This window comes from Canis aureus, chromosome 35 (assembly GCF_053574225.1).
Source record: "Canis aureus isolate CA01 chromosome 35, VMU_Caureus_v.1.0, whole genome shotgun sequence".
Classification (NCBI taxonomy): Eukaryota; Metazoa; Chordata; class Mammalia; order Carnivora; family Canidae; genus Canis; species Canis aureus.
The window spans coordinates 26,685,272-26,708,945 of NC_135645.1; the positions used below are offsets into that span (position 1 = coordinate 26,685,272).

Here is a 23,674-nt window from a genome sequence, read left to right on the forward strand (position 1 = left end):
CCCGCTGTGGGCTCAGCGGTGAAGCCCGTCGCTCCCGGACTCGGGGTCTGCGCTGGGAATGGGAGGATCGGCCTCTCATGTGGCCGTGGGGGGCCCACTCGGCTGGGAAGCAGGGGAATCAGCTCACAATCCAGCACACGCTGGCCCCCGGGGCACAGGGCACGGGTCTCCCACGGCCCGCCCGGAGAGGATGGCAGGGTTCCTGGGCCCATGTCCCGGCGCCGCGTGGCGGCCCGCGAGGAGGCAGCGAGGACAGTAACAAGTTGTTGGCATCGCTTTCCATTCCTCCTTGCCTCGCTTCCATTCCCCACCGGCCTAGATGCCCTGCTTTTGTGCCTCCCAAATAAAGCTTCACCATTTGAAATTCTTTTCTGAGACTCTGTTTTCTGAGACAGTTGCCACAGAATCAATATTTCTGCCTCCCTTGAAAATTGAGGGTATTTATTCTAGTCATATGCAAGTTTTAGACAAAATATATTTAGTTAAATGCTTATCCCAACACGTGTTTTAGAAAATGGTTGCATAAGAGAAATAGAGGCAAAAAGGAATTAATTTCCATATGTTTTCTAGATAATTTTTTGTCTTTTTGTGAGATACCTTTTTTTTTTTTATCCCCCCTTCTAGGCCTTGTATTCTTGCTGAGTTAAGTTTTAACTTCTGTGTTGGATTTGGAAATTGCATACCAGGATCTTTTTTTGAGTATCCTATATTTCTCTATTTACTATCTGGGGCAGTAAAGTGCAGAGAGGTTAAAAGCACAGGCCCTTGGTCACACTGCATAGGTCCACATCCTGCCTCTGTTCCTCAGGAGCTCTGTACCTTCTGGCAATTTTGCTTACCTCACCTCACCTCCACTTTCTTACCTGGGAAGAGGAGATAATCTCAGCATTTTACGGGGCTGTTTGTGCATTAAAGAACAGAATGCATCTACAATGTGTGCAACAGGGCTAAGCTCACATGAGAGTCGTCATTAGTGTTATTTCTTTTTATATTTAGTCTCTGTGCTAAGCATTACAGAATATACTCGTGACAAAACTGTTATTTAAAAATGGGAAGCAATGTGTGATCCCTGCTATGTATTTATCTGTATCAGTAGGGATGGTGTCGTAGCATTTGTTCCCCATTGTAAGAATCTGCTGGGAGCAGGGGGGATAAACTTGTTCTCCACTGGAACACTCTCAAGTATACACTCCTGAAATCTACTTTCCTATGTACATGTGGATGTTCTCCTCCTCGGTGACTAATGTTTCTGTTTTGGGCTCCACGTACGTCAGAAGTCCGAGAATTGGATCCTGTTTTACAACCTATCATGGCATTTTCCTTACTGGCTGTGTAACTCTAGGCCACTGAAACTTCTTGAGACTTACTCTGCCCATCTATAAATGGAAGATGATAATCTCTGCAGACTTATTTACTTACCATGAAGCAGTTATTGCCAGCCGCTGGGCCCTCAGGACCAGTGGCCACACAGATGAATAAGGCCTAGATCCTATACTCAGCTTACTTATTATAAGTGAAAACAGTTGCCACTGTTTTCAGACAAAGAGAAGGGAAGTCAGCAAAGGTGTGAAAACTGTCCAGGGTGACATGGCCAGTGACAGTGCCAGATCGGAGACTTGGACCCAGGTCTCTGCCTTCAAACCAGTGCTTTTCCTAGTATATAGTAAATATTGCTCTACTTCTGTCAAAATTCAATGAAGTCCTAAGGATAAAATATTCCATAAATGTAAAGAGCTCTCTATATTAATTTTATTATGTTATTAGCTTGAAATTTACTATTTCACTTTTTTGGGCACTAGAATTTTCTCTTTCAACTTTTGGAGGCAAAAGACAAGTGGGAAATGGAGAGGAGTCTTCAGGTGGCAAAACAGAGTTTTACAAAAAAAACCTTTATGTCAAGAATTAGACTATGAAGCTTCTTGCTTGTCACTAATTTTTGTTGTTGTTGTTGTTGGTTTCTCAAGACAATGACTATTTATTAGTAGATAGATGAATAAAACAAATTTATACCAGCTATTCTTAATGCTTGGTTTTTATTTTAAAAATTTATTGATTATTTCTTTCAATTGGCATGCCAATAAAACTAAGGCCAGGTGCAGTGTATAAGACATGAGAATACTCTTTGAACCTGTTTTGGAAGTGTTTGTGGGAAGTCTTAAGTGGAAGCAGCTTGGGAAGGAGGGCTAGCAGTCCCCTAATGTGTGGGAGAGATTGACACAATGATGGCTGGGGTGCAGAGTGCCCCACATCCTGTCGGCTCAGTCGAGGATATTAGACACCTTGGAAATTGATCACACACTTCCAAACCAAATTGCACACTGACAGGCTGATACTGACTTCATCACGGCCTAACTAGTGGATCCCTGGAAGCAGTCTAGAACAGGTCACCCTATGGAAACTGCACAAATAAATCAGCTGAAGTAAAAACTCCTTTCATGACCCCGAAACATTTCTTGAGGTCTGGAACACATTCATCTTTTCAGGTTTTTACTACTGACATGGGAGACGTATTCACTTATCCCTAGAAGCCATACACTTTCGGATCCTTGTCTTTTAGGTGATAGGAAATGGCCCTTATTTTTGTAAAAGAATATTGTAATTTCTGTCTCTTTCTGTTTTCATTTTAGCCGAGACCCAAAAAGGCCAAGGAGGAAAAAAAAAGTACATAATAAGTATTCTACATTTCAAGACTCTCCTCCTACATTATTATAGCTTTAAAAGGGAGATTAGAAGCAAAAAAACCCAAAATCAATGGTTTTACGACTTGTTGCTCAGTACCTAGATTACTGAGGTAGAACAGGCTGGAAACAATTACTTTTGGAGAATGTAATTGGTGTGTTGCAGCAACCCTCTTGTCAACCTAGCGAGGAACCTTCATAGGAACACCGAAAGAATCCTTATTTGCCGTTGGGAGTTTGGGGGGATACGAGGCATTCGCTTTGAGTCCATGTCAGGAAAAGATTAAAGATGAGACACTGTTCGGTTGGTGTCTGTTTTAATGAGAGAACACTGGTATGCATTTCTAAAGCTGAATTTAGTATTTGGTGCTAATACTAAAGTCTGCAATTTAACATCACAGTCAAAAGTATGCACAGTAAAGCTGTGACCGCCAAGGCTTGAGTTTTGGCTCTCATCTCTGGGTCTTGTAACATTAGGCAAATCCATCTCCCTGTGCTTCGGTTTCTTCAACTGTAAGCCAAGGATAATAATACCACCCTTTTCTTTTTGGGAAAGTTTAATAAGTTAATACATGCAGCAGAGCCTGACCATAGTATGCACTCAGCAAAACTTAGTTATTGTCATTATTATTAGTATCCAGCTATGCTTTCTTTCATTGACAACAGGCAGAGGAGTATATTTCCTGTGGATCGGATATGGGATCTTGTGGAATGGGGCCAGCTTTTTTTTTTTTTTTAAAGGGACTTTATCCAAAAATGTAACATGACAATAAAGAGGTGAATAGCTGGAAAAGAGAGACTGATGAAATGACCGTAAACTCTAAAAGGCACAGACTATGAGGACATCTTCAGGCAAGAGACATAAAGTAATTGAGAGGAAGTCCCCAAATAACCCATGAACGTATTTCATGAGAAAAAAACGTGTTAGTTTCAATTACCCAGCAAGCTCAGATCTTGATATGAGATCAAGAACATACCAATTAAGTGAAATCTACCCTGCTGCTAACCTATTCTTTTCCCAAACCCGTTCTGACCATGGATGGGTTAGAGACCTGAGCATGAAAGCTGTGAGGAAAAAGCATTAGCTTTTGCAATTGCAATAGAACAAGCAGAGACAGGAAAAATGAAGGTTTGTTTTGGTGTTGTTGTTGTTGTTAAATTTGCAACCGATGGTGTCTGGTTCTTTTCATCAGACAATTTGGTGTCAGATGTTATTTTGTGGCTTTGAATACAGAAAGCTTTAAGAGAATCATCAATTCAACTTGGCAAGTACCTTTTGAGTGTTTAATGTTACAAGGTTCTGTGCAAAAGAAGATGCTATAACAAAAGTGGTCCACTTATGTCCTGAATAAGCTGTCAATCAGCAAGAGGATCATGATATGTTTGGTGGGTTCAGTGACTGGGATATAACACATGTATCATTATAGTGTCACCTGTAGATTGTAGACATCTAGGATAACCAGTGGTCTTATAACAGACAGCTTCTTATAAGAAGTTCTCAGCTTTCTTAAAGTAATTAAGTAGAACTAAATCTCTGTCACATGTTTGAAAAAAGGACAAAGGATGACTTCTGGTTTATACTTAACCATCCACTCTGTCTACAGTAATAGTATTTAAATTGACAGTGCTTTTACAACCTCACCTCATGGACTCATCTTTCTTTAGCTTGTTTTCAGTTTCAAAGGACATTTTAATATACCACTGTACATGAGTTCTGGCACTAGAATATCACCAACCCTATTAATCAACTGAATCTCCTTGTGGTTTTCCATGATGGTGTCATTTTTTGAGTAATATGGAATCAGATAATCTCTCACTGATGATGTATCTCACTAAATCACTCTCTGAGTGCTGATAACATAATGACAATAACATATTAGCATAATTCATCATCACATGTACCTTTGCTCTGGGGATGTTTTATTGTAATGTATAATACACTGGCTGTCACTCTAATGATGTATTGCAGCGAGACTTCCTCATGAAAAAAATGCATTTTGATGGAATACTATTCCTATCAGATGGTACTGCCCAGGGATAAACAGTTGAAAAAAAGTTTGACTTCATTTGCTATAGAATTCTGCATGAAGGTCAAAGGCAATACAAATAGTAAAAGATAGTTTGAAGACAACAGGTATCTATCTCTCTGTTATGAAACAGAAAGTTCAATTTTTGGTTCCAAGTAGGTTCAAGCAGGTTTTTATCCCTAGTAAATATTTAATATCCACAGCCACACTTACCAACCACACTGTGCAATGGAAGTTTCTGCAGCCTGCAGTACTACTCAGGGAAATGACACTCTTAAACAAGATGTGGAGCTTGCTCGGGGCAGAAGTGAAGTGACTTCCAAGGACAGATTAAAAGTGAATGCAATATATTATAATACTCTTCCTGAAATTTTTCCCCCTTGAGCTACCCCACAGAATATTAGATATGAAAGGGGCTCATAGATATCATCTATTCTGTGACCTAGAGAGAATAAGACTTACTCTAGGACACATGAAAATGAGTGGTAGAGTAAGACTAGAAACAAGGTTTGTTTTTTAAACATATATAACTGTTTCAGTGCTTAATATAAGACAATCAAAGTTAACTGTGGACCATTTACAATTTAAAGAGCTAAAATAAGGTACAAGCGTGGAGCTTATATGCTGAGCACAAAGTTCTTTACTTCAACAGAAGTAAAACAGAAGACCTTCATCAAAACAATATCTACTTGACCAAGCACAACTATAACCATCCACTAGAAAAAACTGATGATGATGATGATGGTGAGGGAGAATAGCTAACACTTAGTGAGCACTTACTCGACTCTGATAGTCATTTTGCAACTATTACCTTATTTTGCCTTTTCAGTTTATTTAAACCCTTGCTATGAAACATGGATTCCAGAAAACAATGGTCTTACATCACACGATCTTAAACCTTATCAACAAAATCCTTGTTCAACAGTAAAAAACACAAGGCTCATATATCCTTGATGCAATCACTGTTGCTGATAATGATGTCCATGAAATCATCCGAGTTATATTTTCCAAACAGTAGAAACAACTGTTCCCCAGAAGACAAGGGGTGATCTTGTTTTATGTATTTTAGAAAAACGGCTTTATTTAATCATATACTGTTGCTGCTGATCCCGACCTCTGAATTTTCCTGCCAACAATTTATGTGACTCCTTGTTTAGCTGATGCTGTTTAGCATCTTCCCGGGATGCCTAATTTAAATGATAAGGCGCCCACACTGGCAGATCCTCTGTATCTCCTTATGTTCTGTGTAGGGCAGAGCACTTCATATGTGCTCAATCTTCTTTACAAATGCCTATCTCACTGAACCAGACAGAATTTTCCTCATTTGCCTTCTTTATTATTATCAGGCCATCAGAGAGCCCTGACAAGGGCCACTTACCAACCACACATGTCAGTCTCTGAGTCACCATCATAGCTGCAATGTAAAATATTCCAGCTGACCCTAAGAAACATAAATATTACAGCTTTAATTTTTTTTTTTAATATTACAGCTTTTAATATCTCAATAAATGCTCATAATGCTTTCCTTATTTCTAAAGGTCAGGTAACCACTGGTAATGGTGGAGTGCACAGAGGACAATGATCTATTGGGTAAAAGCACTTTTATATGTGATTTTATGAAGAGACTGCCCACACGTATTTTTTTAATTTGAAAAACAACAGGGTAGAAAATTGAGGTCACTGATAACGGGACTATAATCTGAGTATGAATGGAAAAGCATAATGTTTCAGAAAAGTTTTTCAGCAACTTTGGGCTAGTATGAAAAGATGTCACTGTAAATCAAAAGCAAACAAGTCACACACAGAGATGTTTCCGTGCTTTTTAAAGGCATTGTAAATCACATAAATTATTCAGAAAATGGCAGTGAGGTCTAGTAGAATGCCTGAGCTAACTAAGGATTCAGCACTGAAGGGTCAATCGGTTTAGGACAAGAATGGCCTTTTTGAAATTTATGGCATATGTGGCAACTCTACCATAAAAAGACTAGTGTCAGGAAAAACAAAACTAAAAATTAAAACAAAAAACAAAAAACAAAAAACCCAGCACCAAAATCTTGTTTGTGAAATGCCCTCCAAACATTCTTTCAAAAATTCTGATCAAATACCGATCATTTGCAAAAGGTTTACTATGTATACCAGAAGTACTTCTTAATAATCTATCATTGAAAAAAACATAAAGAATAGGGGAGTTCATTCTATTCAGCCAGCAAACTTTTGCATAATTATTAAGAACAAAAGAAGGAAAGACAGATGAAAATAATTTAACAAATTTACTAGAACACAATCTAAGTAAAAAGGAAATTCCCACACAAGGAAAATGTGCTGACAATGGATTCAATGTTTTATAGTATCAATTCTCTCAACTTGGGAATGGAGGGGGGCGGTGTATAAAATTCTTAGGGCTATTCCCACTGTGGAAGTCTCTCCATAACACCTTTGCCATCAAAATAAACTCCAATCCAAGCAAAGATCATGATTGTTGGACAAAGCACGAAACCAGAAATCATTTCCTCAATTCTGTGAATTATTCCTATGGCTGCTCTTCTCTGGTTTTAAGGACATGGTCTTTTTTTTTTTCAAAACAAGTTTGTACGGTTAAAAGTTTAAAGTAAGTATATAAGAAAGGGCTAAAAGTGAATTTTCTCCTTTTTTTTTGCTCAGGATGTCATGTGGTTTGTGCCCTTCCAAACCTAGTCACAATCATATCAATGTTAATTTACCACTATTGCTTCAGTGGATATTTTAGTGCAAGAAGATAAATTGTTATACGAATTGGGTATCAGAGTTATTAGAGTATGAAATTCAAATATATACTTTTCCTTAACCAAGAATTTTATAATATCTGATGCTTGGAGGTATTTTAGTTTGAGTATATGTATTTGTATAAAAGTCACCAACCCTTCCCTTAATCACACCCATATGATTTAATTTATGAGATAATTTACCAGGCTTTTTATGTGTAATTCAGGCAGAAAACAAACCAACAAAAAAATAAAACAGACTAAAAGAGTATTCCATTTTGACTCTAAAAATTAAGCCATGTTGCAAGGGACCCACAATATCCTAAACAAACTTGAAAAAGAACAAAGTGGACTCACACTACTAGATTTTAAAACTTATTATAAAGCTACAATAATTAAGACACTATGATACTATCATAAAAGTAAGATACATCCGTCAATGGAATAGAATTGAGAGATCAAAAATAAATGATCATGAATAAGTATTTATGTTTAGTTGATTTTCGACAAAGGGGTTGAGACTCAATGAGGAAAAATAGTTTTTCAATAGTATGGGACAACTAAATATCCACATTTACAAGAATGAAGTTAGACATCTATCTTACACCACATACAGAAATTAATGCAAAGTGGCTCACAGAACCAAATGTAAGAGCCATACCTATAAAAATCTTAAAAGAAAACAAACACAACAACATATCTTTGTGACCTTGGGTTAGGCAATGATTTCTTAAACACAATACAAAAAGCAGAAGTGCTTGAAGAAAAAGAGATATGTTTAACTTCACAATAGTTGAAACCTTTCTTTTTTTTAAGATTTATTTATTTATTTTTTTGAGCGAAAGAGAGAGAGAGAGAGAGAAAGAGAGAGTATGGACAGGGGGAGGGGCAGAGAAAGCAAGAGAATCTCAAGTAAACTTCCCACTGAGTGGGGAGCTTGACGTGGGGTTTGATCTCATGACCCTGAGATCATGAGTTGAGTCAAAGTCAAGAGTCATGCTCAACCGATTAAGCCACTGAGGCACCCTGAAGCTTTTGTGTTTCAAGTACCACCATCAGGTTAGTGATAAGACCACTTATAGAATGTAAAATAATATTTGCAAATGACATATCTGCTAAGGTAATTTTATGCAGAAAATATAAAGAACTCTTACAATTCAATTATACAAAGACAACTTGATTTTAAAAATGAGCAGAGGATGTAAGTACACATTGTTCTAAAGAAGATACATGAATGGTTAATAAGCACATGAAAAGATGTTCAACATCATCAGTAATTAGGGAAATGCAAGCCAGAGTCATAATGGGATGCCACTTTGCACCCAATAGAATGGCTATAATCAAGAAAGCAATAACGATGTTGCCGAGGATGTATTGAAATTTGAATCCTCATCCACTGCTGATGGAATTGTAAAATGGCACAGCCACTCTGGAATATAATTTGGCAGCTCCTCAAAAAGCTAAACATAGAGTTACCATGTTTAAGTCTACTATGACCCAACAATTTTACATCTAGGTATATATCCAAGAGGAATGAAAACATATATCTACTCTTAAAACTGTATACAAAAGTTCATAGCAGCATTATTCATAATAGCCAAAGGGTGGAAACAACTCAAATGTCCATTACTGATGATGGGCTACCAATGTGGTATATCCATACAATGGACTATTATTAGTCAGTAATAAGAAGTGAAGTATTGATATATGCTACAACATAGGTGAAATTGGAACACATTATGCTTCATGAAAGAAGCCAGTAACAAAAGCCACATACTGTATGCTTTCATTAGTATGAAATATCCAAAACTAGCAAATATACAGAGATAGAAAGCAGACTTATGGCTGTCTAGGGCTGTGGATAAGTGGCACGGGATGGGGAGTGAATGCTAATGGATTAGGGGGATTTCTCTTGGGGATGATGAAGATGTTCTAAAATTAGATTATGGTGATCATTGCACAACTCTGTCAATGTATGAAAAATTACTGACTTGTATATTTTATTTATTTTTTTAATTTTTATTTATTTATGATAGTCACAGAGAGAGAGAGAGAGGCAGAGACACAGGCAGAGGGAGAAGCAGGCTCCATGCACCGGGAGCCCGATGTGGGATTCGATCCCGGGTCTCCAGGATCGCACCCTGGGCCAAAGGCAGGCGCCAAACCGCTGTGCCACCCAGGGATCCCTGACTTGTATATTTTAATGCATGATCTTTGTGGTATATAAGTTATATCTCATTAAAGTTGTTAAACAGAACACTGCAATATGAAGACTGACTCACTCAGCTCCTAGAATGAGGTGCTGAGTTTCCAGTTGCTCATTTGCAGCCCAGAGTGGAATGCTAGGTTGGAGGCCCAACTTTTACCTGGAGTCATTGCTATGAAGATAACTGGTTACCTTTCTCACAGGTCCCACCTCTCAAAGCTGGTATGCAAAAAACAAAAGCAAAAACAAACCAAAGCCAAATCCAGAACCAAAATAATAATAATAATAATCCTAGTCTCCAGAAGAAAATTAATTCTTGTATGTCTAGCCAAAATCACAAATGTTTTTCAGCCCATCATTCATTTTCATGAAATTGAACATACATCTTACTATGGCACTGGAAGGACCAACTGTTGGCTGTACCATATTTCCTGGGACTTGTGAATAAGCCAGACATCACAGATGTTTGAGTGAACACATACCATTTGGCCAATCTCTAACACAAACATCAAAGTTTACTATTTATTCTGTGTACTTTCATATGACTTCATAAGGCCACATTATCTGCAGATGGTACTATTTGGCAAATTACATTTACTTCAAAGGATATTTGTTGTTATGAGTTTAATGCATTCAAACTAAACCAACAATTTTTAAATCTTTTGATTATTTAAAGTTACAAACTATTACAGCAAATATATGGTATGTCAAATTTCACCAGGAAAGAGAACTTTGAAAAATTAAAACTATATATAGCATTTAAAACTTGATTTAATCTATGTTTGGTTTACTCAATGAATAATAACAAATTTAAATATACAGAAAATATTTTAACATCTTCAGTTAGGACAGAAAGTAGGGTTCTGTTTTGGATTAAAGGAGACAATGTATGATTTCACTCATATGTGGAATTTAAGAAACAAAACAGATGAACAAGGGAAAAAAAAGAGGCAAATCAGAAAAAAGACTCTTAACTATAGAGAAAAAACTAAGGGTTGCTGGAGTGGAGGTGGGCAGGGGGATGGCTGATGGGTATTAAGGAGGGCACTTGTGATGAGCACTGGTGTCAGTAGATAAGTGATGAATCACTAAATTCCAGTCCTGAAACTAATATTACACTATATGTTAACTAACTAGATTTTAAATAAAAGCTCAGAACAACAAAAAGGAGCTTTATTATATTTATTTTAATGAAAAAAATTTAAAGAAATAATTATTTCTTTCTCATATTTAGAAGTAGGGCAAAGCACAAGTTAGTTTTCTAAAAAGTTATAATCTCACTTAGAAAAGAAGTATACTTTTTTTTTTTTTTTTAAGTGATAATGTTGGGATGCCTGGGTGGCTCAGCGGTTGAGCATCTGCCTTAGCTCAGGGCATGATCCTGGGGTCCTGGGATCAAGTGCCACACTGGGCTCCCTGCATGGAGCCTGCTTCTCTCTCTGTGTCTCTGCCTCTCTCTCTCTGAGTCTCTCATGAATAAATAAATAAAATATTAAAAAATAAAGTGATAATGTCATCTAGAAAAGAACCATATTATTAGGTGGTTTATAACAATATAAATAAATTATGGTAGAAACACATACTATCCTTTGATCTAAATGGAAGTCACGAAAGATAAATAGAAGCAAAAAAGCATGTATCAAATAACGGAAGAAATATACCCACAAAAATAAAGGTGTTTTGAAGCACGCTGAAATACATGACTAGAAATCACTGGTAGGGGCACCTGGGTGCCTCAGTCGGTTAAGTGTCTGACTCTTGGTTTCTGCTCAGGGTCTGATCTCAGGGGCCTGATCTCAGTGTCCTTGGGTCGGGCTCCATGCTCAGCGAGGAGTGAGCCCCAGCTTCTCTCTCCCTCTCACTGTGCCCTCGGGAACCCCTGCCCACACCACGAGAAGAATATGCCCGAGACAGCTGCCCCTTCAGCCTGGGACCAGGAATGAGAGATGTGGAGCAACCCTGAACCTACTGAACATTTTAAGCAGAGCTGCCACAGCTGGCCTGCAGCCTCATGAGTGAGAAATAAAGGCTTGTTTTAAACCGCTGAAATTGTTTTTTCAGTGTGGGTGGAGGGAGAGGATTGCTTATTATGCACCATTACTGTAAAACCAGCTTTCTTTTTTTTTTCCTGAGCTTTCCAGAATCCTGAAAACTGCAGAAATCCTGTTAATATTTCAAAAGAATTATACAGCATCTGCTTTAAAAGAAACTATGTGGAAAGATGTACCTCAAGCCCGGAAAGAAAATACAGTACAGAATAACTGAATTCAGGATCCTTCCTCAACTGTCCTCAGAGTCTTATTCTGAAACAGGGAATATGCTCATTATATTGCATTATATTATGATCTCTGAAAACTTAAGATGAAACAAAATACTTGCTTCCAGTTTGAACTTCTTGAAAATGCTAACACTTTGGCAGACCTCATCATAGCCACTGTGTCCACTAATATTTTAGTAACTCCAGAACCACCTGTACACTTCTACACAGAAAACTGAAGGCACAGATTGAGATAAGACCATTGTAAACGCAGCACAAATGCTACCTTTGTTCTTTGCAGTGAAGGACCTATGGCAGACTTAAACACATGAAGCACTTGAAAAAGATGTAATTGAAGAAGAAAGCAAAATAAGGCCTCTGACATTAAGAATGGAGACAGGATATCACGGCCATAATTAAAGTTTGGAAAAATCGCTTTTTATGAGCAGGAGAGACATTGCAGGGGAAAGGACTTTCATTTGTCCTCTTCATGCACCATAAGAGACAAAAAGCCTGACACACAAATCATTGCAGGTGAAGTACAAGTAAGAGTTTCTGCCAGATGGCTGTAAACAACTCTCAGAACCAGAAGAGTCAGACACAGAATTTTCTTCACAAAATATGGGAGATTTTGTTTTTGTTTTTGTTTTGCTGTGCCACAGGTAAACAATGTATACCCTAAAGCCAATGAAGGTAGGAAGATATTTACTAACAGATGCCAAAGAATATGGAATCCAAGATCCAGTGTTCCCGGATGGTTTATAAATGTATCTCTTTACTATAATTTTGAGTGATTTCAGGGAAAACATTTGAAATCTTATCTAGGCATAAGGCGACAGGCACCATGTATCAGTATAAACAAATGTGGGTACAAAAGCCAGGAAAGATAGTGTGTGTCAATGGTAAACATAACAGTGAATGAAACCAAAAGGCCTTGTGCTTTAGAGAGATGTTAATAAATTCACAGGCGGAGAGCTGTAATAAACACATCCTGGCAAATTATAGTCTGGTCCTGCCCCTATAAAATCAGGCATATGTTTGGAGTTTGAATTTCAAAAGACTTCCAGTATGTCTCATTGAATCTTATATTGCATTTGTGCATATCATTGACGGCTGTGATGGTGAATTCCTTGGAGACAGAGGACAGATCTCATTTCTGTTTATCGCTCCAATTCCGAATACCTGCCATCTACCAGGAACACAAAATATTTAGGTGAAAGACAATATGGAAGTACTGGGGAAAGAGGAGAGATGGGAGACGAAAGGAAGAGGGGAAAAAAAGGAAGGGCAGGTTGGATGGGCGGATATTGATCATTAGCATTGAGTCCTCACAGCTATTATTAGATGCCCAATAGATATAGCCCTTAATCTGCAGATAATTCCTTCCTCCAGTCAGTGTGAGAGGAGTTTCCTCCCCTGATCTTTCTCCATGAAACTGATGTGATGACACATCATAAATGAATAACTACATTCATTTTTAACTTCTGAATGTGCTTTAGAACTGTTGAATAAATGTAATGATTGAGAGTATATAGGCTATATTGCTCATTAAACTAGAGAATGTGTAGATCTTGCTTGTATTACTTGTCATAATTTTTTAGCAAGAATATAAATCTTGGGATAATACCATTTTCTATTCCAGAGCTTAAGGATTTACCCAAGAATGTTCATCCAAGGAGGTGGAAGCAAAGTGGTTAAGCTTGTCGGCTCCGGAGCTTGTATTTGAATCATAACCTTGCATTTTACTATTTGTATAGTTTTTGGCTAGTTACTTAGTTTTCTCCACGCTTCAGTTTTCCTCTATGTTGACTAAGTGAGAATAGTACTGCGGTAATCATTATCGGCTATTTGCAAATATCTTTCTTCTTCTAGGTAAATGGAGAGAGAGACTGTTTTTGCCCATTTCTTTTAAGTCAGGCATGGCCATGTGACTTGCTTCGGTCAACAAAATTTAAGTAGTAGTGATGGGTGTTACTCCCAGTCAAAGCTTTTAAGAATCAATATGCTATTTGACATTTTCTTCCTCATTGTTATAGTGACTGGAGATATTCCAGGTGGTGGAGGCCCTGTTATACTAAGTCTCCATGTGACAAAAAAAAAAAAAAAGGAGCACAATTTCTAACCACAGCATATGAAAAGGGGAGAGACAAGTGAACTTTCATTGTATTAAGGCCACTGAGATTTGGAGGGTTATAGGTCACTGCTGCATTATAAAGCCCATTCTGCTCCGATACAGAACTTCACTGAGTTACTGTAAATACATTTAAATGAGTAAAAACACATGCAATGTCTTTTAAAAGCATTCCATAGGAATTAGCTATTATCCTCATCTTAGGCTGTTGCTGCATTGGAATGGCATACCCATTACCCATTAGCTGCATATTTGGCTACATAACCTCCTCACCTCTTCTTTTGGCAATAGTTTTATAATTCTATAAAGAGAATAAAAAGGAAATTTATTTTCCCTAGCATGGTTGTTGAAATTTGGCCTTAGTAGTAGTTTAGAAAACATTTCTTTCAGTTCCATAACTCTCTATGGGTGTTATCATGTAAAGTTTTGTGATGGCTGCTAAACTTAAGAAAACCTATCAAGTTTCTCTAATATATTAACTATTATAGGAAAACTTGTTCTTAGCAGTACATGCAATAGAATTATATCCTATAAAAAAGGAATGCTGATAAACTCTGTTTTGTGAAACATCCATAAAAGTGAAAGAAAGGTATCTGTTGTGTGTGTGTGTCTGTGTGTGTGTGTGTGTGTGTGTGTGTGTATATATATATATATTTTTTTTTTTAAGTAAACTCTCCTCCCAGTGTGGCCTCAAGCTCATTGCCCTGAGATCAAGAGTTCCATGCTCTACTGACTGAGCCAGCCAGGCACCCCTCAAATATATTTTTGACAGGAGATAATTTCTATTCTGATTGGACTTTGATAAGAACTGAATGTTTAAAATTTTTACATATCTGGTGATTGAAAAAAATTGAAAAAAATTTTAAATGTAGTACAGACCGGTTTCTGGCTTCTTCCCTTTCAATTTTTCTCTTTTGCTATTAACATTCTTTCAGGGCCAGGTACTGTAAGGTATGTTTAATCATGACAATGCTTCTGGCCCTGCACCTTTGTATGATCTTGCAGTGATTCAGTATGGGGTGGGTGGAGGGGTATTTCTGGAAACCATTCCTAACCCAGGTGGCTAGCAATAACATCACCATATGTGGAAATGACTGAGAAACACATGAATATATCCCATTGAATTAAAAACAAATGTATCCCCAACTAAACTTTCGGTAACTGAATTCCCAAAATACTCATGGTTACTCCAAGCACTAGGAGAAATGTTATGGAAGGTAGGCCAGTCAGAGTCAAGTCAGCGATTTTAACCAACTCCAGTTAATGTAACTTAGTTGTGCAAGTTTTATGATAGATGATCATAAGAACACATTTCTATAGCTCTTCTTAGGTTCTTCTTATAAGGAACCCCTAAAGCTAAAGCTTTGTTAACATCTCATAAATGCTTTTCGATTCTTATGGATTGAATATTCTTATATTCATTCATTCGTCTGTTCATTAATTGAAAAGTATTTACCGATTATCTAACATGCACTGAACATACAAATGTATGAACTAGCATCCATCCCCAGTGGGCACACACTTTCATGGAGAGGTGGCCATGTGTATAATGAGCAGTAAATCTGGGAAGTAGCAGATACTGTTTAATATCTATCCAATAAACATTCACCAAACTATTTATTCTCTTTGAGCTGAACCAGAATTGTGTTGGGTGATTCACCCTATTCCACAAAATCATGTTCACAAAACCATGCTCTTCCTGCTATTGATTTAGGAATGGGCATGGGCCAATGTGATGTGAGGCAAAGTCAGCTGAAGGCTTCTGGGAATGCTTAGTGAACAATTCCTCTTCCTCTGGCTAAAATAGCCGCAGCCACTTGCAACCAGAAAGAAAGCTAAGCAGAACACACAGGGGCAGAGCAGTAATGTGGAAAGAGGTACATAAGGCATTTTGTGGCATTGGTGAGCCGCCCAATTAGTCAACCTTCAAGCTACCCTACCCCTGGACTGACAATGCTTCAGGGAATTTAGAATTCAAAAAGAAAAATTTTAATAAGCTAGAAAACTTCAAATTAAACCGTGACAAGTTTTTTTTTTTTTTTTTTCCCAGCTACTCCTCTCTCTGTAAATTGGTAAAGTTTCATTTTTCATTACTTTAATTCTGGTCCAAATATGAAAAGCAACGAAATGCCTCAGAGGGTGATTTGATTATCCTTTTTATAGTTACTACATCTGCACTAATGTTTTGGGGGTTATTATGCTGTTTATTTTCTATAATTTTTCCCAATTAACAGTTATTACCAGGAGCTATCTTTGCTGAATGAATGTTACTGCATACATCAGAGAACGTGTAGTGACATAAGGCAGATGACTACAGAAAAGCTGTTTTATACAATGGTCAGGCACTGAAATATCACCTGAATTCAATTAAAATTGTACATATTCACAAGAGCACTGTGTCAATAAAGGCTGGCTTCTCTGATAGTAGGAGAATTTAGCTTAATTAAAAATTGTATTTTAAAAATATTCTAAGACTTCTTTTTTTCTCAAAAGGGAAAGAGATTTTTCTAAAGGGTTCTGACTGAAAAATGCAGGTACAGCCAATAAAAATGGTATCTGGGAGGGTGCTATAATAAGTTTATATAAATCTTGTAAAAATTAAAAAAAAATAAATCTTGTAAAAATGCACTCAAAATGGAAGGGGAGATTTTGCTGTTTGTTATTAAGATGTAGTCAGGTTATAGCCAGTTGCTGACATTTGTTACATCTTCCGTTGTAACTAAATTTAGTTGTACATAGGTGGGTGAGCTCCATGTTTATAAATTCTAACAGTCCAATATGGGAGAACGGATTTTTGTTTTGAACAACTAGTAGTGACAGACAAACTATCCACCGTGTATACAGATGATAAGTCAAGAGGAAAATGAGCTCTTATATAGTTTTTCAGTGTCCTTCACTGGAAAAAAGAGCCATGTGACATGTGTGGTGTGCACAGTGGGCTTCCGTGTTAGTGTTCATGCTGCTGGAAAATGTATTGCTTGAACTGAATGCACCCTCTATTGAGCACAAATGATTCAACCACAACTTAATAGGGAGATCATTACCTTGGCAAAAGAATTTTCAAGATAAGCAGTGAGGAATCAGAGTCGACAGAGGAAATTGAGACGTTACTCGCTTGGCATTATAAAATTGTATGGCAGTATAGATAGATATTGATTGTCCTTTATGTCGATAAGTAGAAGAGTCAATAAAAAAAAAAAAGCATGCTTTAGGTGGGTTGTAAATACTAACACTGCTAGATATCCTTAATCCCTGGGGATTATTTACTTTCCTGAAATCATTTTAGTTGTAGCTTCCAATGGTGCTCTGCAAAATGATCTATTGAGGGATCAGAGTTGAGATGTTTCACCATTATCTCCACTCCTTCGACCTGTTTCAAGTCATGATGTCTTTCATCACATCATTCCCCTCCCTCTGATAGATCAGAGTTGAATATGAGAGTTGGGTACCGACACACAGCCTACCAGGTAATCTGAGAAGTAATCTATGTTAGAAGGAAACAAACAGATGATTAATTTAAATCATTGAATTAGATGTACTGATCATTATTAAGAAACATTTTGGCTGCTTTTTGCTCTGAAGAGTCCGTGGGTGATGCTCCTCACACCTGCACAATTAGCTATTAGAAACTTTCAACTGCCAGGCATATTTGTGAAGCTGAGAAGGTTTATATGATGGCTATAACAAGTCTTTTGATTACTAGAGGCCAAATAGATTTTTTAAATGACATATGTAATTTTTTTTGTTACAGATGATTCAAATTTTACAGAACTGTACAGAATAAAACATGTTAGCTCCTCTCCCATCAGTAACAACTACTAAAAAAAATAAGTCACAACTGTTGAGCTTGGTGAGCATCATACCAACTCTGCTCCAGCGTATTTTGCTTCTTCATTTCAAATGTAGTATTTCATTCAAAACAGATCAGTGCATCTGATATCTGAGTAGCTTAAAAAGCCTTTGCAAGTCACAGATTCATTCATTCCATAAACATATCAAATATATATAGTATTATACTCAAATCTAAAATTTTCAATATGCTTTTAATTTTTTTATTTTAACAATATGTTTTGGAGATCTTTCCAAGTCAATCCATTAAAGTCTGCTTCATTATTCTTAATGTCAGCATAGTACTTCATAGTATGAATGTATAATTATTGCCATTCACAGCACCATGGATGGAAGCTAGAGAGTATTATGCTAAGAGAAGTAAGTCGGAGAAAGACAAATACCATATGATTTCACTCATATGTGGAATTTAAGAAGCAAAATGAACAAAGGAGAAAAAAAAGGAAGAGAGGCAAACCTAGAAACAGACTCTTAACTATAGAGAAGAAACTGATGTTAGCAGAGGGGAAGTCGGTTAAAGGGATGGGTGAGATAGGTAATGAGGATTAAGGAGGGCACTTGTTTTTTTTTTTAATTTATTTTTTATTGGTGTTCAATTTACTAACATACAGAATAACCCCCAGTGCCCGTCACCCATTCACTCCCACCCCCGCCCTCCTCCCCTTCCACCACCCCTGGTTCGTTTCCCAGAGTTAGCAGTCTACGTTCTGTCTCCCTTTCTGATATTTCCCACACATTTCTTCCCCCTTCCCTTATATTCCCTTTCACTATTATTTATATTCCCCAAATGAATGAGAACATATAATGTTTGTCCTTCTCCGACTGACTTACTTCACTCAGCATAATACCCTCCAGTTCCATCCACGTTGAAGCAAATGGTGGGTATTTGTCATTTCTAATAGCTGAGTAATATTCCATTGTATACATAAACCACATCTTCTTTATCCATTCATCTTTCGTTGGACACCGAGGCTCCTTCCACAGTTTGGCTATCGTGGCCATTGCTGCTATAAACATCGGGGTGCAGGTGTCCCGGCGTTTCATTGCATTTGTATCTTTGGGGTAAATCCCCAACAGTGCAATTGCTGGGTCGTAGGGCAGGTATATTTTTAACTGTTTGAGGAACCTCCACACAGTTTTCCAGAGTGGCTGCACCAGTTCACATTCCCACCAACAGTGTATGAGGGTTCCCTTTTCTCCACATCCTCTCCAACATTTGTTGTTTCCTGCCTTGTTCATTTTCCCCATTCTCACTGGTGTGAGGTGGTATCTCATTGTGGTTTTGATTTGTATTTCCCTGATGGCAAGTGATGCAGAGCATTTTCTCATGTGCATGTTGGCCATGTCTATGTCTTCCTCTGTGAGATTTCTCTTCATGTCTTTTGCCCATTTCATGATTGGACTGTTTGTTTCTTTGGTGTTGATTTAAGAAGTTCTTTATAGATCTTGGAAACTAGCCCTTTATCTGATATGTCATTTGCAAATATCTTCTCCCATTCTGTAGGTTGTCTTTGAGTTTTGTTGACTGTATCCTTTGCTGTGCAAAAGCTTCTTATCTTGATGAAGTCCCAATAGTTCATTTTTGCTTTTGTTTCTTTTGCCTTCCTGGATGTATCTTGCAAGAAGTTACTGTGGCCGAGTTCAAAAAGGGTGTTGCCTGTGTTCTTCTCTAGGATTTTGATGGAATCTTGTCTCACATTTAGATCTTTCATCCATTTTGAGTTTATCTTTGTGTATGGTGAAAGAGAGTGGTCTAGTTTCATTCTTCTGCATGTGGATGTCCAATTTTCCCAGCACCATTTATTGAAGAGACTGTCTTTCTTCCAATGGATAGTCTTTCCTCCTTTATCGAATATTAGTTGCCCATAAAGTTCAGGGTCCACTTCTGGATTCTCTATTCTGTTCCACTGATCTATGTGTCTGTTTTTGTGCCAGTACCACACTGTCTTGATGACCACAGCTTTGTAGTACAACCTGAAATCTGGCATTGTGATGCCCCCAGATATGGTTTTCTTTTTTAAAATTCCCCTGGCTATTCGGGGTCTTTTGTGATTCCACACAAATCTTAAAATAATTTGTTCTAACTCTCTGAAGAAAGTCCATGGTATTTTGATAGGGATTGCATTAAACATGTATATTGCCCTGGGTAACATTGACATTTTCACAATATTAATTCTGCCAATCCATGAGCATGGAATATTTTTCCATCTCTTTGTGTCTTCCTCAATTTCTTTCAGAAGTGTTCTATAGTTTTGAGGGTATAGATCCTTTACCTCTTTGGTTAGGTTTATTCCTAGGTATCTTATGCTTTTGGGTGCAATTGTAAATGGGATTGACTCCTTAATTTCTCTTTCTTCAGTCTCATTGTTAGTGTATAGAAATGCCACTGACTTCTGGGCATTGATTTTGTATCCTGCCACGCTACCGAATTGCTGTATGAGTTCTAGCAATCTTGGGGTGGAGACTTTTGGGTTTTCTATGTAGAGTATCATGTCATCGGCGAAGAGGGAGAGTTTGACTTCTTCTTTGCCAATTTGAATGCCTTTAATGTCTTTTTGTTGTCTGATTGCTGAGGCTAGGACTTCCAGTACTATGTTGAACAGCAGTGGTGAGAGTGGACATCCCTGTCTTGTTCCTGATCTTAGGGGAAAGGCTCCCAGTGCTTCCCCATTGAGAATGATATTTGCTGTGGGCTTTTCATAGATGGCTTTTAAGATGTCGAGGAATGTTCAAGGAGGGCACTTGTGACGAGCACTGGGTGTTGTATGGAAGTGTTGAATACACACTTATTAATTTAAAATTCCTGTGTTGGGGGATATTTAATTTAGTTTCAATTTTTCTCTATTACAAACAATGCTGCTCTCCATACCCCATATGCAATTCTTTGTTCTCATATGAAAGTATTTCTGCAGAGTCCTCGTTAGCTAAGAGTTGCAAATTGAAATTTTGAGATACTGCCAAATGCTCTTCAAAACAGATTTATCAATTTATACTCCCACCAATAGTGTATGAAAGTGCCTATTTCCATTTATCACTGCCAGCTCTGAATATTATAAATCTTCTAAATTTCTGCCAGTACCGTGGTTGAAGATACAATCTTGTTGTTTTAGCTTGCATTTTTCTGATCACTGGTGAGGCTGAACAAGTTTTCATATTTACTGTCATTTGTATTTTATCTTCCACGAATTGTTCTTTCTTTTCCCAATTTTTTCTATTTGGCTATTTGCTTTTTTCTTTTGACCCATGAACCAAATGTCTCATTGCTTTTGTCTTTACCTACTTAATTTGCCTTTTGTTAATTCTGATGCTGATTCTGTATATTTTCCCGTGCATATGTGTGGTAAAGCAGTTATAAAAAAATGCTTAATATGGCACCTGCTGGCCATATTAAGCATGGGTGGCTCAGTTGGTTAAGCATCTGTCTCAGATCCAGCCCTGCTACAGGGTTCCCTACTCAGTGGAGAGTCCGCGTCTCCCTCTCCCTCTGCCCCTTGCCCACTTGTACTCTCTCTCTGGCTCTCTCTCTCTTTCTCTCTCTCTCAAATAAATAAAATCTTTTAAGAAGATGTTTAGCAGATTTTCATTACAAAAGTGAAACTACAAAGACTTTTTACTTCCTCATTTTTGTATAAAGTACTTTTAATTTCATGTCTCCTTTCATTTAAACCCTTCAATGTGCAATATAAAAAACCCACTTCAGTGTGCAAATATTTGGACACTGAAATGTAAACAAACCATGACAATGTAATTAAAGTCATGGTCTCTTTATTTTTAGGTTCAGTGCCTTTATCCGAAATTACTAAAATCGCTGAGAAGTTGGGGAACCCAACCATTTTTCACTTTCACACTTGTCACTCAGCCACACTCAAGTACCTCTGCGGCAAACAGGAGATATATAAAAATACTCATGTTATTAGATGTCTCCTTCAAGGAACTGGGAGTCTAACCAGAGAGACAGCCATGTACACACTCGTATAGAGGTCCCAGTGAACATGGGCCAGGTTCAGTGTGCCCACGTGGTACACTCGAGGGCCCAGCCTGCCAGAAGTCTGTTTCTACATGGGGATCTCTCTCAGAGAAAGCACAATACAGGGTAAGGAAGTGAGCATTATGAGACTGATGTGCTAAATGAATTCTCAGCCATCAGAGAATGGAGGCGAGTCTGCGTATATTGTGCCTGTGGCTGTAATTTCTTGGTCCATTCCCACCATTGGGTTTATATTTGAGTTTTGGTAGACTTGAGCAGGGACGGAGGAAGAGGGGCTAAAAGTCAAAATGACAGAGCTATTTTATCAAAACTCTACAAGACGTCAAAGATACAAGGATGCGAGTACTTTGGTAGCTTCACAATCCAGTGTAACTCTGAAGAAGTCAAAGTAACTCCTCCAACCATTTCACAACAGTAGATCATGCAGCACCGATTTCCCGCAACAGAGGCCCCTGAAAATTAATTGCTGGTGTAATAAGTAAGGCAAGTACACGAGCCCACAGTCAAATAAGTTCTTGTCACAAAGGTTTAAACAGGTGTCTTCATGTTGAGCCTTCTGAGGGCCTTTAATAAGTTAACGCGCCTTGGTGAATCGGCAACAGAGAACAGGCAACTAAAATAACTTAAAAACAGACCCTCTTTTGGGTTTCTGGGGAAGCATTTATCAAAGAAAGATGTTTTGGCCTATTCAGGGTTCTGGTACCTCTGTGGTACGTGCCACAGATTCCCCTCTATTCACACTCAAGACAAGATGAAGGTAAAAACCAAAATAGCTGAGGTTATTTACTCTTAGGTGTATTTAAGGGCAAGTGATTGACTAGGGACTGAATTAAACATCTAATTATACTCCAGTTAATGATTCTTTCATTTAGCATGTGCCATATTATAGTACATTAATCAGGCGTGAGATACTTGGCATTACTTTTAAACAGTTTTCTGCGACCTTGTTGTTCATGCCCACCAGTGCCACAGAATGCACTTCCCATATATCAAGCACTTTTTCTTCCCTCTGCCACGGCTCCTCTCTGCACTCTTCCTTTTTAAAAGTTTCCCAGAAAGCTCTGGAACTTTTCCTTTACACCTCTATTTTTTCCCCCTCACATCTGTGCTGCAGCGATGCTGTTGGCTCTATACTAAGAATACACCTAGAATTGGCTCACTTGTAGTCACCTGCATTTTTCTTTTAAACTCCATCAAATGTTTTAGAACGTGGAGAAGGTAGTCTCCCTTTTGCCTTTTCAGTTGAAAGACCACAGGCTGACATCCATCATAACAATAGAGCACTTCTGATGTAAGGTTCAATTTCTCTATGTATCTACACATTCCTGAAGTTCAATAAAAAAAAAAAAAGATTTGATGGAATAAATTACTTTTTGTTTTTGACAGATATATAAATACATATTCAGAGATTCTAGAGAACAAATGTTTCAGATAAAGTTATCACCGTATGTGACATAAAAGGAATTCTGAACTTATGCTGAAGTTAGGTTTTGGTCTCTAGAGTCCATGTACATTCTTTGGGATGTCACTTATTGTTGGATTTTGGTTGCTCTCTAAACTTTCCATCCAAGGCCTGCGGATTTTGTTTAACCATAAAACTAGAACTGAAGGAGGTCTCTGATTGCTTTCTGCTGTTCTTGTTGTGAATTAAATGAGTAACAATGTACTGCTATTGCTTAGTTTGTCTCCTGCCAAGCAGAGGCCCCAGAAATGTGATTTGCCTTGGTTGGGAGCATGAATCCCCATATGGCTGTATGTCTTGATATATTAGAATCCTGCAAAGTTCTAATTGCTCAT

At 37.8% G+C, this 23,674-nt stretch overlaps 1 protein-coding gene across 17 annotated transcripts in view; it reads right to left on the reverse strand.

The window, feature by feature from the left end:
* Positions 1-23,674, reverse strand: part of EPHA6 (EPH receptor A6) — an 887,621-nt gene that overhangs the window by 54,142 nt on the left and 809,805 nt on the right. The window contains exon 17 of one of the 17 annotated variants that reach the window (XM_077884574.1): positions 6,084-6,146. The exons of the other annotated variants lie outside the window; for them this stretch is intronic. Coding sequence (XP_077740700.1) covers positions 6,114-6,146 — 33 coding nt within the window. The 3' untranslated portion in view covers positions 6,084-6,113. The remainder of the gene's footprint in view (positions 1-6,083; positions 6,147-23,674) is intronic. 17 annotated transcript variants of the gene reach the window in all.